The sequence below is a fragment of the Leopardus geoffroyi genome, chromosome E2 (genome assembly GCF_018350155.1).
Source record: "Leopardus geoffroyi isolate Oge1 chromosome E2, O.geoffroyi_Oge1_pat1.0, whole genome shotgun sequence".
Classification (NCBI taxonomy): Eukaryota; Metazoa; Chordata; class Mammalia; order Carnivora; family Felidae; genus Leopardus; species Leopardus geoffroyi.
Genome location: NC_059335.1, coordinates 8,459,919 through 8,476,219, shown reverse-complemented (window position 1 = coordinate 8,476,219; position 16,301 = coordinate 8,459,919). Strand labels below are relative to the sequence as shown.

At 55.1% G+C, this 16,301-nt stretch overlaps 2 protein-coding genes and 4 non-coding genes across 11 annotated transcripts; all 6 read left to right on the top strand.

Moving 5' to 3' along the window:
- The first annotated feature begins 1,341 nt into the window (after positions 1-1,341).
- FLT3LG (fms related receptor tyrosine kinase 3 ligand) lies at positions 1,342-9,856 on the top strand. Of its 5 annotated transcripts, none has more exons than XM_045440525.1 (8): positions 1,343-1,451; positions 1,765-1,831; positions 2,473-2,583; positions 2,791-2,844; positions 3,055-3,198; positions 3,729-3,813; positions 5,936-6,117; positions 9,627-9,856. In XM_045440525.1, the coding sequence occupies exons 2-8, from the start codon at positions 1,799-1,801 to the stop codon at positions 9,837-9,839; spliced, it is 822 nt and encodes a 273-aa protein (XP_045296481.1). In that variant the 5' UTR covers positions 1,343-1,451; positions 1,765-1,798; the 3' UTR covers positions 9,840-9,856. The 5 variants fall into 5 exon arrangements, with proteins under 5 accessions (XP_045296482.1, XP_045296481.1, XP_045296480.1 ...); XM_045440524.1 differs by having other exon boundaries at positions 5,933-6,117; XM_045440523.1 differs by having other exon boundaries at positions 1,344-1,451; positions 3,675-3,813.
- Positions 8,202-14,594, top strand: RPL13A (ribosomal protein L13a). 2 transcript variants are annotated; one of them, XM_045440527.1, is made up of 8 exons: positions 10,812-10,874; positions 12,495-12,567; positions 12,993-13,058; positions 13,240-13,341; positions 13,537-13,622; positions 13,800-13,859; positions 14,150-14,272; positions 14,479-14,594. In XM_045440527.1, the coding sequence occupies exons 1-8, from the start codon at positions 10,860-10,862 to the stop codon at positions 14,563-14,565; spliced, it is 612 nt and encodes a 203-aa protein (XP_045296483.1). In that variant the 5' UTR covers positions 10,812-10,859; the 3' UTR covers positions 14,566-14,594. The 2 variants fall into 2 exon arrangements, with proteins under 2 accessions (XP_045296484.1, XP_045296483.1); XM_045440528.1 differs by lacking the exons at positions 10,812-10,874; positions 12,495-12,567; positions 12,993-13,058 and adding an exon at positions 8,202-8,208.
- Positions 12,618-12,701, top strand: LOC123579535. The gene has a single exon (XR_006702833.1). It is a non-coding gene; the product is annotated as a small nucleolar RNA Z195/SNORD33/SNORD32 family (small nucleolar RNA).
- Positions 13,380-13,464, top strand: LOC123579534. Its single transcript, XR_006702832.1, has one exon. It is a non-coding gene; the product is annotated as a small nucleolar RNA Z195/SNORD33/SNORD32 family (small nucleolar RNA).
- Positions 13,659-13,730, top strand: LOC123579536. Its single transcript, XR_006702834.1, has one exon. It is a non-coding gene; the product is annotated as a small nucleolar RNA SNORD34 (small nucleolar RNA).
- LOC123579539 lies at positions 13,926-14,012 on the top strand. Its single transcript, XR_006702837.1, has one exon. It is a non-coding gene; the product is annotated as a small nucleolar RNA SNORD35 (small nucleolar RNA).
- Positions 14,595-16,301: the final 1,707 nt, after the last annotated feature.

The following is a 16,301-nucleotide window of genomic DNA, read 5'->3' as shown; positions in this document are numbered from 1 at the left end:
GACTCCGGGCTCGAGCCCACGAACCCTGAGATTGTGACTTGAGCCGAAATCGGACGCTTAACCGGTTGAGCCACCCAGGCGCCCCTATAGCTGAATAATATTCTATTGTGTATATATACCACATTTTCTTCATCCATTCATCCATCAGTGGACACTTAGGTTGTATCTTGGCTATCGTGAGTGCAGATATCTCTTTGAGAGACTGATTTCATTTCCTTTGGAGAAATAACAGAAGTGGCATTGCTACATCATATTATTTATTTATTTATTTATTTATTTGGAAAGTTTATTTATTTTGAGAGAGCGCACGCAGGAGGGGCAGAGAGGGAGAGGGGGAGAGAATCCCAAGCAGAAGAAACAGCATGTGCAAAGGCCCAGAGGTGGGAAACAGCCCGGCTGGGGGGGGGGGGGCTGTAGTGGTTTGAATAGTGCCCCCCCCCCAAAAGATACGTCCCTGTCCTCACCTCTGGAACCTATGAATGCGACCTTCTCTGGAAAAACGGTCCTTGCAGATATAATTAACTTAAGGATCTCGAGATAACATCCTGAGTTGGGGCGCCTGGGTGGCTCGGTTGGTTAAGTGTCTGGCTTCAGCTTAGGTCATAATATCACAGTCCAGAGCCTGCTTGGGATTCTCTCTCTCCCTCTCTCTTTGCCTCTCTCTCTCTCTCTCTCTCTCTCAAAATAAATAAACGTTAAAAAAAAAAAAGATCATCCTGGGTTATCCGAGTGGGCCCAACATCTAATGACAAGTGTTGTTATACGAGACACCCAGAGGGGAGACACTTCTAGAGAAGGCCAGGTGAAGACAGAGGCAGAGATGGAGATATGCAGACACAAGCCAAGGAACCCCGGAGCTCCCAGAAGCTACGCTTAGGACACGCATCCAATGTGGAGATGGCGTTGTGGCTGAAGCAGTCGGGGGTCCCCGCGGAAGCCAGGGCTGAGCAGTAGCAGCGGCAGCAGGGAGGTCTGCGGGCGACGCACGGGGTGGGGGCGCCCTCTGTCGGCTCCACTCGCACCCCTCACCTGGACGACCCCCCCCCCAACACACAGCCCCCTTCTCTCTGTCTCCCCTCTTTCTCCCCTCCCAGCTCTCCTTCCATCTCTTCCAGCGCTCGGCCCTCCTCCTTCTGACTCCTGTGCGCATCTCGGACCCGCCTTCCCCATTCAAGGAGAGGATGAGGTCCTCAGGGCGACCTTCTCCTTGCCCCGCGTGCATTGGTTCTGGCTGGAGCCCGCTCCCCATTCGCTGTGGGTCCCACCTGGGAATCAACCCAACTCGGTGCTCCGGGGCGCGCGTGAGACGCCACCTGTCACCACCAGGTGGCGCCCGTTGCCTCAGCCCGATCCACCCCGGGCTCACTATCGCCCCCCAAAATTTCCTTTCGCTTTCGATCTCTGGCTGTCACCCGGCCTGGCCCCTTCCACGCCCAGCCGGGGCAAGCCTGGTGCGTGAGGAGAAATGGACTCCGGGTCCCCGAGGGGCGGGGCTGGGGTCCCCCTCCTGGCTGAGGGAGGAGGGATGGGGGTCAGGTTCCTGGGTCCCTGGCCTGGGGAGGGTTCCGGGGACCGGACGTCGGGGTTCTTAGAAGGGGAGATGAGTTTTCACCGTAACTGGGGCTCATGCAGGAAGCCCGAGGGAGTAGGAGGCGGAAACTTAGCCACATCAAGGAGCCGAGGGAGGGGTGGGGAGGTGAAGGGGCGGGTGAGGAAGGGGCTGGGGTGTGGGGGTCTGAGACTCCCTCTTCTGTCCCTTCCAAGATCTGGCCATAGGCATGAGGGGCCTCCGGCCGAGATGATAGTGCTGGCGCCAGCCTGGAGCCCAACTGTGCGTATACCTGGGGGGCAAGCTGGGGGAGAGGCAGAGCCGGATCAAAATGGGCAGATCTGAGAGAGGAGATGGAGAGGTGGGGGACCTGGACAGGGGGTAGAACACGCACAGAGCGGGGGGACATAGGGGCAGGGGAGAGACGGACAAGGGTGGGAGACATGCACAGAGGAGGGGGACTTGGACAGGGGTGGGGGACAGCGACAGGGGTACGGGAGAGATGGACAGGGTCGGGGAAGAAACGGAGGTACAAATGGGGAAGGCAGGACCCACGTGGAGAAAGAGGAGAGTGGGACGGAGAGGGGCAGGTAGGTGGACAGAGAGAGAAAGTCCCGGGCTGAGGTGAGCAGACACGGGGAGCCGTGGGCGCAGCGGGGAAATGGGGAGCTGGGGAGACGGACGGGGCCAGCATCGGATACAGGCAGAGAGGAAGCGTGGGGGGGTGGGGGGGGCTGGTCCGAGACGGGCACGGGAGCCCCAAGCAGGAAGGCCGACTGCTGGATGAGAGGGAAGGAGACCTGGGAAGGGAGAAAGAGGGGAGACAGAGAGAAGGGGGCCGGGGTTGGTGGGGGGTGAGTGCCCAGGTGAGGGGTGCGAGTGGAGCCAACAGAGGGCGCCCCCACCCCGTGCCTCGCCCGCAGACCTCCCTGCTGCTGCTGCTACTGCTCAGCCCTGGCCTCCGCGGGTCCCCCGACTGTTCCTTCAGCCACAGCCCCATCTCCTCCACCTTCAAGGTCACCATCCGAAAGCTGGTGAGGGCCCGGTCCCATCGTCTCCGGTGCGCCTTTCTGCGCCCACTGGGGCTAAGTTCCCCCCTCTAGGTGTCTGGCTCTCTGTCCCCTTCTCTCTGGCTCTCTGTCCCCCTCTCTCTCTGTGGCTCCCTATCCCTCTCTCTCTGGGTCTCCATAGTTCCGTTTTCTCCTGTCTTCAGCTGGGTCTGACCCTGTTTTCTCCCATAGTCTGATTACCTGCTTCAGGATTACCCAGTCACCGTCGCCTCCAACCTACAGGACGTGAGTCGCAGATGGGAGGGGCTGGGGCGGGGGTAGACTCAGGAAGCACCACCCCTGGGGGGGGGAGGAACTCACCAGCTGGCCGACTTGCCCCTTCCTCCCCTGGGATGCAGGACCCCAGGCCCTGGCCCCTCATCCTTCCAGCCCCACCAGCACCGGCCCCCAGCCCCCTCCGCCGGCGGGCCCCTGAACTTGGGTTTTCTCTCCCAGGACGAGCTCTGTGGGCCATTCTGGCGCCTGGTCCTGGCCCAGCGCTGGATGGGTCGGCTCAAGGCTGTGGCTGGGTCCCAGATGCAAAGCCTGCTGGAGGCGGTCAACACCGAGATACATTTTGTCACCTTGTGTGCCTTCCAGGTTAGCCCTGAACTTGGGAGACAGCTAGGGGAGTGCGTGAAATGCCTTCCTAGGGCTTACTTACTGGAGATTTCTTTAGACCAGCAACCCACGGGTGGTGGGGCTGGAACCCCAGTCCCCCTGGGGGGCCCCACTGCTGAAAAGAACACTTCCCTGGGCACTGAAGGATGGCGAGGGTCCTGGGCCTAATGCTCCAGTTCTGAATTGATTTCTCAGGCCCGTTGTTGGGCGTTGCTGAGGGGTTCTCTCCTCTAGCAACCAGAAGGAGGCGATCCGAACCCCTCGGGACCCAGATCTGACTGGGCCCGCTCGCTGTGCATCGCTAAGGACATCTCCCCTTAGCAATCCTGGGGGCAGGGGTCCAAACTCTCCCTTGGAGACCCTCAAGGGACCCTCTTAGGCATTGCCAGGCAGGGAAGGCCCTTGGCCTGAGCGGAGGGTGATGCGGTGGTGACGTCTCCCTCCCCTGCCCCCAGCCCCTCCCCAGCTGTCTTCGATTCGTCCAGACCAACATCTCCCACCTCCTGCAGGACACCTCCGAGCAGCTGGCGGCCTTGAAGCCCTGGATCACCCGCAGGAATTTCTCGGGGTGCCTGGAGCTACAGTGTCAGCCCGGTAAAGGCCCCCCCAAGCCCCCCAAGCCCCCACCTCCTACCCTCACCTCTCGCATCCCACAGCCCCTCACCCCTTCCCCTCAGGCCATCCCAGACCCTGCTCTGCTCCCAATGGCTGTGTGACCTTGGGGCATGTCCCCCCAAGTTCATTCCTCTTTCTAGGCCTCAGTTTACCCATCTCTGAGAAGGGAACAGTCATCCCTGCCTTTTTCTTTTTTTTTTTTTCCAGGTTTTTTTCCCCAAGTTTCACTTATTTATTTTGAAAGAGAGAGAGAGAGAGAGAGAGAGAGCGCACAAGCAGGGGAGGGACACAGCGAGGGAGAGGCGAATCCCAAGCAGGCTCTGTGCTATCAGCGAGGAGCCCAGTTCAGGGCTCGAACCCAGGCCCATAAATAAATAGGCTTTTACAAAAATAAATAATTATTTAGTGTGACATTTCACGTCCTTTGTCCCCCATTAAATCTTTAGGAACCAGTGTGCATTTCACACTGCTGACACATGTGAATTCAGACTCTCGTAGGAGGTGTGTCAACAGTGGCTGGGGGAGGGGACTCACCAACTCTAAAGGATCAATGGGAAATCACATAATCAGAATATAATGAGAGACTACGCCCTGTGAAAACACGACTTCTTCAGCATAGTAAGGTTTCCTCTGTGGCCAAGTACATAATCCGTTCTGTAACTGACCCTGTCTTAGGAGGAAAAGGGGGGGAAAAAAAATAGATTATTTTTTGGCAGGATCCGAGTTGAATCTGTGTGTCCATATTTTCTCCCCACCTTACTATGGTATTATTTGGAGGTTCCTGTCCTGGTACTTGTTACTAGATCTGTCAGATTGTTTGGTTTTTATTTCTGTTTTCGTTTAGTATTCTCTATACCACACCCGGGGCTGGAACTCACAGCCCCAGGATCAGGAGTCACGCGCTCCCCTGGCTGAGCCCGTCTGGTGCCCTTGAGAGGGATGGTTAAACACTACCTTTTGGGGCGCCTGGGTGGTTCATTCGGTTAAGCGTCCGACTTCGGCTCAGGTCATGATCTCACAGCTTGTGAGTTTGAGCCCTTCATCAGGCTCTGGACGGGTGGCTCAGAACCTGGAGCCTGCTTCAGATTCTGTGTCTCCCTCTCTCTCCCTTTCTGCCCCTTCCCAGCTCGCGCTCTCTCTCCCTCTCTAGGATAAACATTAAAAAAAAATTTTTTTTAAGCTACCTTCCATCCTAATTTTCTCAGTTTCTCCCCACACTTCCAATCATTTTGCCATCTAAATCAAGCTTCATTTGTCATTGGTACTTACATTTATGACTATTCATTCATTTGACCACATTTTATGAACCATGTCCTTGGTGACGACACAGCCCAGAGCAAGACCAAGTGCTTGCACATGGGGGGCTGATACACTAATTGAGGAGAAAGACGATAAACATGTAAGGATAATAATTAAAGAGGAAAACAGCTGAGTATAAGGAGCCTTATGCAGGCAAATTACAACAGGGTGATGGAAGGTTGGCTGGAAAGTCACTGAAAGTTGAGAATGAGGGAACAGCCAGTGCAAAGGCCCTGAGGCGGAAACCTGCCTATGTGTTTAAGGAAGAGTGAAGGGACACACGTGGCTGGAGCCCAGTGGGTGAAGGGAAGAGAGAATGGGGTGAGCGTATACAGGGAAGGGTCTTTGACCGTTTTATTATCTGCCCATTTGTCAATTTGTCATTTGGCCAGATATTTAATTTATGAAATTAAGCTATTATAATATTACTTAATGAGCACTAATGAGTAGTAGGGTCTGGCAATAAATAAGACAGATGAGGTTCCTGTCACCCGCATGGAGCTCACAGCCGATTGGAGGAAAAAGAGGAATAAACAAATCAATACATAAGCCCTAGAAATATATTTCTCCAGGGGCTCCTGGGGGGCTCAGTCGGTTGAGCGTCTGACTTTGGCTCAGGTCATGATCTCGTGGTTCGTGGGTTCGAGCCCCGCGTCGGGGTCTGTGCTAATGGCTCAGAGTCTGGAACCTGCTTCGGATTCTGCGTCTCCCTCTCTCTCGGTCCCTCCCCTGCTCTGCCCTGCTCTGCCCTTCTCTGACCCAGCCCTTCTCCTCACTCACCCAGCCTCCTGTCTCCCAGCAGACTCCTCCACCCCACTGCCCCCAAGGAGCCCCAGGGCCTTGGAGGCCACAGCCCTGCCAGCCCCTCAGGCCCCTCTGCTGCTCCTCCTGCTGCTGTTGCCTGTGGCTCTCTTGCTGATGTCCGCTGCCTGGTGCCTGCACTGGCGAAGGAGGAGATGGAGAACGCCCTGCCCCAGGGAGCAGGTGAGCCAGCAGAATGGACAGAGGGCTTGGGGAGGTCTGAGGGGATGACACGGACCCTGTGGAGGCCACAGGCGCTTACGCCTCCAGGCTCCGGGCTGTGCTGCCCCTGTGGCTCGTGGAGCATTGACTCGGCTCGGTGAATCCTTCACCAAGCCCAGCACTCTGGACTTTGTGTGTGTGTAGGGCAGGGGTGGGGAGGGGGGGAGTGTGCTCTGGATGAGGAAGACCACTCTGGGGCCATGACGACCAGACAGACTGGATGCTGGGCGAGAGGATGTCCCGGGAGAGAGGACAAGGCCTGAGTCAGGGCCAGGACTGGCACCATGGGGATGGAGAGAAGGGGACAGGCAGTTTCAAGAGTCAGGGATCAAGAAGGACAGGGCGGGGGCACCTGCGTGGCTCAGTCAGTGGAGCAGGCGACTCTTGATCCCCAGGTTGTGAGTTCGATCCTCACGTTGGGTGTAGCGATTACTTAAAAAGAAAATCTTAGGGGGCACCTGGGTTGCTCAGTTGGTTACGTGTCGAACTTCAGCTCAGGTCATGATCTCACAGTTCATGCGTTCGAGCCTCGCATCGGGCTCTGTGCGTGCTGACAGCTCAGAGCCTGGAGCCTGCTTGGGATTCTGTGTGTGTGTGTGTGTGTGTGTGTGTGTGTGTGTGTGTGTGTGTCCCTCCCCCACTGGCACTCTGTCTCTCAAAAAATGAATAAACATTAAAAAAATGTTTAAATAAAATAAAATAGGGGCACCTGGGTGGCTCAGTCGGTTAAGCGTCCGACTTCGGCTCAGGTCATGATCTCACGGTTTGTGAGTTCAAGCCCCGCATCGGGTTCTGTGCTGACAGCTCAGAGCCTGGAGCCTGGGTCAGATTCTGTGTCTCCCTCTCTCTCTGCCCCTACCCCCACCTGTGCTCTGTCTCTCTCTATCAAAAATAAATAAATGTAAAAAAAAATAAAAAAATAAAATAAAATCTTTAAAAAGCACATCTTTAAAAAACAAGACAAAAAGAACAGGGCTGCAGGTTGACAGGCTTGGGCAGGTGGCACAGAGGACCCCGGGTCTGGCCCAGTGGGGAACCTGAGGGACAAGGGAGATTAGGGAAAGAGAGTGAGCTCAGCGGGGACCTGGGTGCATGAGGGGGCCCCAGGGGAGACATTTGGCTACAGGAGTCTGCAAGCCAGGAGAGAGTAGCCTCCTGAAGCAGGGGGAGGGGACCATCTTTGCAAAGACTTCCAGGTGTGAAAAAGCTGTGAGCGGAGTGTGGGTGTGAAAATCTAGGCCTCAAACACCAAGCAAGGGAGCTGGGACTTCCTGTCCCGGGTAGCAGGGAACCAGGGGAGGTGAGTGATGGAAAAAAGAAGGTGAGAACAGGTGTGAGGGCAGGAGGCAGGTGGGCCAGGAGGGAGAAAGGACAGAAAGCCTTAGTGGGTTCCTGATGGGCCCAGAGGACTCTAAGAAGAAGCAGTTTGCAGTAATTGTTCACACATATAATGCCTTAGAGTTACGGCCCTTATGCTGCGGCTTTCTACGAATTAACCTACTTAATTGAGAAGCTAGTGTCATTTTTATTTTGTTTCACAGAGGCTGAAACCAAGGCACAGAGAGGCAAATAATTTGCCAAAAGTCACACAGCGCATGAGTGACAGAGCCAAGGCTTGACTCTGGGCTTTCTGGGCATCTAAGCCTTTCCCTCTTCTGCCTCAGTTTCCTTATCTGTACAAAAGACTCTAATAATATTCTTTCTACCATAGAGTTGTCTGGAGGTTAAGTGGCACACACAAAGCCCTCAGAGCAAGGCTGTCCAACAGAAATAGAACACAAGCCACACATGTCATTTAAAACTTTCTAATAGTTGGGGCACCTGGCTCTCTCAGTCAGTAGAGCATGTAACTCTTGATCTCAGGGTTGTGAGTTCGAGCCCCCCATTGGGCATGTAGATTACTTAAAAAAAAAAACTTTCGGGGCGCCTGGGTGGCGCAGTCGGTTAAGCGTCCGACTTCAGCCGGGTCACGATCTCACGGTCCGTGAGTTCGAGCCCCGCGTCGGGCTCTGGGCTGATGGCTCAGAGCCTGGAGCCTGTTTCCGATTCTGTGTCTCCCTCTCTCTCTGCCCCTCCCCCGTTCATGCTCTGTCTCTCTCTGTCCCAAAAATAAATAAATGTTGAAAAAAAAAATTAAAAAAAAAAAACTTTCTAGTAGCCACATTTTTTAAAATTAAATTTAATTTTTTTTAGCGTTTATTCATTTTGAGAGGAGAGGGGAGGGGCAGAGAGAAAGGGAGAGAGAGAGAATCCCAAGCAGGCTCCACACTGTCAGCGCGGAGCCCCATGCAGGGCTCGATCTCACAAACTGTGAGATCATGATCTGAGCTAAAATCAAAAGTCAGACGCTTAACACCCAGGCATCCTGTAGCCACATGTTTTTAAGTAAAAAGAAACGGGTAACTTTAATATATTTTATCTCACCCTGTGTATCCAAGATGTTGTCATTTCAACATGTAATCAATATTTTTAAAAATTATTGAGGTAGTTTACTCATTTTTTTAAATGTTTATTTTTGAGAGAGAGAGAGAGACAGAGCATGAGTGGGGGAGGGGCAGAGAGAGGAGGAGACACAGAATCTGAAGCAGGCTCCAGGCTCCGAGCTGTCAGCACAGAGCCCGATGTGGGGCTTGAACTCCCGAACTTCGAGATTATGACCTGAGCTGAAGTCGGACACTCAACCCACTGAGCCACCCAGGTGCCCCAAGATAGTTTACTCATTCTTTCATACCAAGTCTTTAGAATCCAGTGTGCATGCGACACTAAATTTTTATTAGAAATGCTTCATCTGTAGGGGCGCCTGGGGGGCTCAGTCAGTTAAGCGTCTGACTGGCTCAGGTCATGACCTCACGGTGTGGGTTTGAGCCCTGCATGGGGGGGGGGGGGAATGTGGTGACAGGTGTGGGGGTTGTGGAGCCTGGAGCCTGCTTGGGATTCTGGGTCTCCCTCTCTCTCTGTTCCTCCCCTGCTCTGTCTCTGTCTCTCTCAAAAATAAATAAATATTTTTAAAAAATTAAAAAAAAAAAAAAAGATCATGACTTGAGCCCAAGTTAGACGCTTAACCAACAACTGAGCCGCCCAGGCGCCCCTACAATTTTTTTTTTTAAGGCCATCCATTGAGTTTTCCTCCCATCCTCGCTCCTATCCACTCTGCTTCCTGCTCTCCTAAGAAATACACCATTGCCTAAGTTTAAATTAGGTAAAATGTAACAATCAGCTCCTTAGTTGCCTTGGAATGCTCACCTTCAATGGGGCTGCCTTGTGGCTGTGTTGGGAGAGCTCAGATCCCGCTACTCCCATCGCTGTCTGAGAGAACCGTCTTGTCTAGGACAGCGATGCGCTAACACAGCGAGCGCTCACTGCAAATGGAATTGTTTTCAGTAGCCCTGCACTTGATGCTTTCCTCTCCTCTCTCCACGGACCCCCCAAGCAGCCCCGTGAGACAGACACATGTATCATCCCATTTACAGAGGAAGACACTGAGGCCCAGAGAGAGGAATCACCTGCCCGAGGACACAGAGCCGGGACTCGGAGAAACTCAGCTAGAGACTGGTTCCTTCCTCGACCACGCTGCCCCGCTCACTCTCCCCCCGGGATGGAGGCAACGCCAGCCCCCAACGCCAGCCCCAGACCCACCTATCCCCCTCTGTACAAAGTCCTTGTCCCCAGGAAATTGTATATAAATCATCCTTTTCTACCAGCTCTGGCCAGGCCTGTCTGTAGGTGGGACATGGTGTGGACGGGGCAGTTTGCGTGTGAGTCTTGGTTTTTCGGTTAACGCAAGGCTTCATTCAGTAGCTGTTTTCTGACGCCTCCTGGGGCCCAGAGCCAGTGCATAGCACTGCGGGGACCCAGATGCGAGTCAGAACCCACCCAGCCCCCTCAGGGCTCCTGATCTATGGGGGAGAAGACACGGGACCCCTCTGGGGTCAGTACAGCGTGACACGTTCCGATGGCAGGAGAACAGGCACTGTGGGAGCCCAGAGGAGGTACCCGGCCCAGCCCCAGACACCGGGGAAGCTCTCTGGAGGAAAGGACCCCAGCCAAAAAGCACTGGGATTGTGACATGCCGGATATTAGAAGGTGGGGCTGGAGAGGAGGACATCGCAGGTAAGGGACGCAGCAGAAGCCATCTGGAGTCATTCCCTCACACACTCTCAGATCGCATAGGGAAAACGACTTCCACCTGTTTTACAGATGAGGACGTTGAGGTCTAGACAGGCCAGGGGTCTGGCCAGGTCATAAGGAGGCACACCAGGCACCGGACCCAGACCTACCCAGTCTAGACTGGGCCCCGAACAGAAAGCCTCGTTGCCCTCTGCGGGCCACCACGTGCCCTGCAGCCTGCGCTCGCGTTAGCGGGCGAGCCCCCGCCCTAGAGGGAGATTAGCAGCCCCTCAAAAATATGGCGGCCGAGGCTGGCCAGCCCCGCCCCAGCTGAGCCGTCCTACCCCCACGTGATCTCTCGCCCCTCACAGCAATGGCTATCTAAGAGCCGGCGAGAAGAATTGGACCCGGATTGGACAGTCGGGAGACGACCCGCCTTCTAGCGGGGCCTCTCTGCGCACGCGCTAGACGCTTCAACCAATACAAAGACGGAAAGCTGCCCGCACAGCCCATGCGGCGTCACTTCCTCCGCCCCTGTTTCAAGGGATAAGAAACCCTGCGCAGAGCCTTCCTCCTTTCCTAGGCGGCTGCCGAAGATGGCGGAGGCTCAGGTGCGGGCTCCGCGCGGACCGGGGAGGCGTGGGGCCGGGTGGGATCCAGGCCGGGGCCGAGTTATACCCTCTTTCCCCTCGTAGGTGTATTGTGAGATCTAATCTAGATTAATTGAGCGAAACGGGGCAGCTTTTGGTCTAAGAAGAGTCAGCAACGGGGGAAATAGGAGATACACGGGGGTTTTTTTTGGTCGGTGACTGACTAAAATGCGGCATCGTTCCTCCCTTAGGGGTGATTATGGGGGCTCCCAGCACGGGAAGAGTTAGTTTAAAATTAGGTCTCGTTTGCCTTTGTCCCTTGGCCGAATGAGACCCGTGTGTCCCCAGCGGCGGGGAAGCACGCAGAAAGCGCCTGGGCGGCCTCGCGGCGGTGAGACGCCGAGGACTGACCAACATGCCCCAGTCGCGCGTTGCTTCAACCTCGTGGGACTGCTAATCCGTGTTCTGCAGCTTTGAGCGTTTTCGTAGGAAACTTAGGCAGTGGGTCCAGAGCGTTCTCGCCTACAGGGCGTGCAGGAACGAATTCCTCTTTTTCTCTTGCTCGTTGGGGTTGATTTTAAAGATCTGAAAGGAGGGACCTGTAATAAAAAGGCTCCACAACCCCGGGACCTACACTGTTCTTAAACGGGAGGTGGGGGGGGGGGAGGTTGGGGACCTCGAGGGACACAGCAGAAGCTTAGGTCTGAGGGCCCGCACTCCTGTCATTTCTTTTCTGTAAAGGAGGGGATGGCTCGGGGAAACGGTCCCCATGTGAATTTCATGTAAGGAGTCGTGGTCGAGGAAGGAAAAAGCAAGTGTGTGCCCTGGGGAAAGTGGTAGAGAAGTTCTCTGAACACGTGTTCCTGGCACGGCTTGTGTTATATTTTGTGTAATTCCCTGACCTTCCCATAACGTTCCTGAGGCAGATACTGTTATCCTCATCTTCCAGGTGAGGAGGCTGGAGATTTTTAGCCAAAGTCACATTGTCAGGAAGTCTGGCTTTAGATTCTGTACCCTTCTGCCTTCCAACAATCACAAGTATATAACAAGCACTCGGTAAGAGTGGGGACTTTGCTCGTGGTGAAGGAGCTGAGGATTCGGTGTTGAGCAGTTCACCCAGGGACACAGTTAGTCCATGTAAAACCCAGCACAGGCTTTTGTCTACACCGCAGAGCCTCACCCACACTGGGCCCGTTTTCCTTTACTCTTCGGTTTGTGCTGGAAATGATTTTGTCCTTGAGATCAGGAGAGAGAGAATCCGTCAGCATTCCCGCAGCTGGTGTCACCGATGATAAATTCTACCTGGGTCCGTGGACAGAGTTGCCAGTCTTTGTTCAAATCCCAGCACGTTCTCTCAGCCTTGAATGTAATCTGGGCTTGAAAAATTCCTGCCCTTCAGGCAGCTGTGAGATGTGAGGCAAGGTCTCTGTTTTATTCCATTTACTGAAGTCTCGAGTCCCCCATTTGCTTGTTTGGCCACATCTGTAAAATGGGCCTTGGGTCCTAGTTTCCAGGCGTGCTAATGGATAGGAATTGCTCTGGGGGAGAAGGTGAAAGAATCAAGTAGAAAGCAATGGTTGCTTTGGGGGGTGGGTAGTCAGTGCCGTGGGTGTGTCTAAGCTCTCCCCCCATCTCCACCAGGTCCTGGTGCTCGATGGCAGAGGCCATCTCCTGGGCCGCCTGGCGGCCATTGTGGCCAAACAGGTGCTGCTGGGTAAGTCTGCTCTGCCCCCCCCCCCCCCCCCCCCGACCGAGTCCCACCCAGAGGTCCGTGATGAGCAACAATCACCATCTTTCGTTTGAGTCTCACGACCATGAGATCGACCCCATGCACCGCTCTGAGACCTGCCAGCCCCTCCCTGTCCTGGGGTCGGGGGCTCCAACATGGAACGTTCTTTTCCTGTTTGGCTGTTAATTTAAGCACAAGTCTAGCTCTGTGACTTGGGTGGGGCAAGGGGATCCCCTGCCAGGGTCTTGGGTTTCTTGTGCCTTACGGTCAGTTCCATACAGGGGAGGATCCCTGTTTCCGGGTCCGCGCCGTAACCGGGCAGGTGTGTGGTGGCCAGTTTGTAGGTAAAGCCCTCGGCTGGCTACCAAGCTTTTGTTCTCCTCCGTCACCTCGTTTTCCTTTTTCTCTAGGCCGGAAGGTCGTCGTCGTGCGCTGCGAGGGCATCAACATTTCTGGCAATTTCTACAGAAACAAGCGTAAGTTCAGACGTGGGAGGAGGGCTAGAGAGGATTGACCTGGGAGAGCCTCAGGCTTCCTTGGCTCCAAAAGTGAGCCCGCAGGTGGTGGGAAGTGCCCGTGTGAGTTCCTAAAAGGTCCCTGGGAGTGTGGATGTGCGTGTGTCTGGGGCTGAGCCTTCGCGCTGCTCTCTCCCCGCAGTGAAGTACTTGGCCTTCCTCCGCAAGCGGATGAACACCAACCCATCCCGAGGCCCCTACCACTTCCGCGCGCCCAGCCGCATCTTCTGGCGGACAGTGCGAGGTGAGCTGGGCCCGAGGACCGCAGGCGGGGACGGCCGGGTGGCCAGTGATGAGGACTTCTCCCACTCGTGTTCGAGTTCCCCAACCATGAGATGACTCCACATGCACTACCATCTGAGGCCGCCTGTGCGCCGGCGGGGCGGGGGTCCTCGTGAGCCCCGGTGAGCGAGCCTGCCGCCCGCCCCTCTGCCCACAGGCATGCTGCCCCACAAGACCAAGCGAGGCCAGGCCGCCCTGGAGCGCCTCAAGGTGTTTGATGGGATCCCGCCCCCCTACGACAAGGTGAGCGTGATGTTCCCGTGCCGCATTCGTGTGCGCGGCGTCCGTGATGTTGCACAGTTGTACCTACATTGTTTGATCCTCGTGAGAACAGCACTGACTGAGACGCTCTTCCAGCCAGCCTTGTCCCCTGTCTGTCCCTCACTCCAGGTTTCTTAAGCCCCTCTCCTTCTCTAACAGAAAAAGCGGATGGTGGTTCCCGCCGCCCTCAAAGTTGTGCGGCTGAAGCCTACACGGAAGGTGAGCTGTCGGTTACATAGCGTGGTCTCGCGGGGCGGGGGGGGTGGACTTGAGGTCCCAGAGGCTGGCAGATGATGTCTCTTTCTCACGATGGTCTGCGGATGCCACTGCTGGCAGTGCCGACAACGCCAATGGCTCAGCTGATGCCAGGAGGAGGGGGCGGGGAGCCCTTACAGGGGCGGCTGTGTCTTGGCTCATGCCTGCTGAGAAAAGCAGGGTCTGCTGTGACAGCTTGTCACCCGTCCCCTAGCCACCCTGGCTCCACTTCACTTCTCCCCTTTCCCCCACAGTTTGCTTACCTGGGGCGCCTGGCTCACGAGGTTGGCTGGAAGTACCAGGCAGTAACGGCCACCCTGGAGGAGAAGCGGAAGGAGAAGGCCAAGATCCATTACCGGAAGAAGAAGCAGCTTGTGGTGAGGATGGGCTGGAAGCTAAGGGCACCAGGCCCGGGCAGGGCCTTTGGGGGCAGGGGCGGGCGCGTGTCTGGATGCGGTGGTTCAGACCCGGAGGCCTCTCTGAGGCCCAACTCCGGGAGGGGAGTGGGATCGGGTGGGGTCCTGGGAGGAGGAGTGTCCCAGGCGGCAGCCACCGACCGGCATCTGTCCTCCTCACCCCACAGAGGCTACGGAAACAGGCCGAAAAGAACGTGGAGGGGAAAATCAACAAATACACAGAGGTCCTCAAGACCCACGGACTCCTGGTCTGAGCCCAATAAAATTGACCGTTTATTCCTCATGCTTGGCCTGGCCTGCGCTTCCTCCATCGCCGCCCTAGGATGTGGGGGACTCCGGGGGCCCCTGTTTAGGTGCCACAGGCAGCCTGGGCCTTAGAATACTGGGACCACAGGGCTTTAGTCACTGCTGCTCAGGAAGGCCTCCTAAAATGTTCAAACGGCTCTAAGAGCTTTGAGGCATAGGTTGCCCGTGGCGTCCTCATTCACGAAGTTTTAAGAAGTTGACAGTTGCAACAACTAGGGCGGTTTCACCATTCGCAAAAAAAAGATACCTGGCAAGTGATCCGAGGGGGACCCTGCGTTGTGCACAGGGTGTGTCCAAACTTCCCACGCGGTCAGGTGCTAACGCTGCAGCTGTTAGGGTGAGGGTGCTGAGGGCCAAGCTTGGTGTCCACAAAGGTATTTCCAGGTGCACACACAGGGAAGGACAGCTGGGGGTCACAGGCACTGCCCTCTGACTTTCCCTGTACTTTGTGATCCCAAACCAATAAATTATTTTTAAACAAATGTGGTGTCTTGGCAATGTGTGTCTGCTGCGGAGGCAGGCCCAGGGGAGGGAGGCCCCCTGAGCAAGAAAAGTGGGCTTGTCACAACGGTTGCCCTGTAACCTACCCTTCAAGGAATTTCCTCCAGGGTCCCGCGTAGTTCTCAAAACCGCCACGGCCCGAGGTTGCCTAGTGGGTGAAGCTGTCGGGTCAGCTGTAAAGTATGGAGTTGCCACCATCTCAGACCCAGTCCCATCCTCGCGGTCCTATGGGCCCTTCTGGTCTGTGCCACACCAGGAAGTGTGGGCTTTTTTGGAAAGAAAGGGACAGGGAATGTTCTGCAAATTTTGTGATGCCTTTTTTTTGTTGTTAATGTTTCTTTTTGGGAGTGTGCATGAGCAGGGGAGGCGCAGAGAGGGAGACCTCATCTGAAGCAGGCTCGGAGCTGTCCGCACAGAGCCTGACGCTGGGCTCATACCCACAAGCCACGGGATCGTGACCTGAGCTGAAGTCAGAAGCCTAGTCGCTGAGCCACCCAGGCGCCCCTCCGTGATGCTTTGTAAGACAAAAGCTAGACCTTTTAGACCTGGAGCATTTAGCAGCTACCCAGTTAACTGTCACCTGTTAACGTGCCCTTAGGGATTAATGGGCAAGGCTTGAAAACTAATGTTTTTTGAGGGAGATCCAAGTGGGGGGAAAGGCAGAGAGGGAGACATCATCCCAAGCAGGCTCTACCCTGTCAGCAGAGAGCTCGATAGGGGCTCAAATCTGCGAACTGAGAGATACTGACCTGGGCCAAGACCAAGACCTGGACGCTTAACTGAGCCACCCTGGTGCCCAATAGTTGGAAATTTTCTAATTTAGGTCAGTATTCAAATGCCTAACGGTGCGAAGAAAACTACTTGAATATGTTAAACATTTCACTGTGTAATTCGCAGGGCAAGTTATAACTCCCGTGTCCTGTCGTGGTTAATCTTCCCAAGATGTCCAAACTCAGTGGCGTAGGTTTTCGCTGAGAATCGTTTAACAGATCAGTGGTACCTTTAGCTTGCCCGGGGTTCCCCTTCGCCACAGGAGGTGCCTCCAGGAGCGACCAAAACCGACAGAGTTCAAATACTGTTAACAAAACTGCCTGGTGAAGCAGCACAATATAGTCCCACCAAAAGCAGGATCCCTTAAAAAGATACACTCGGCTTGATAAACACGTACAACTTGCCACTTGAA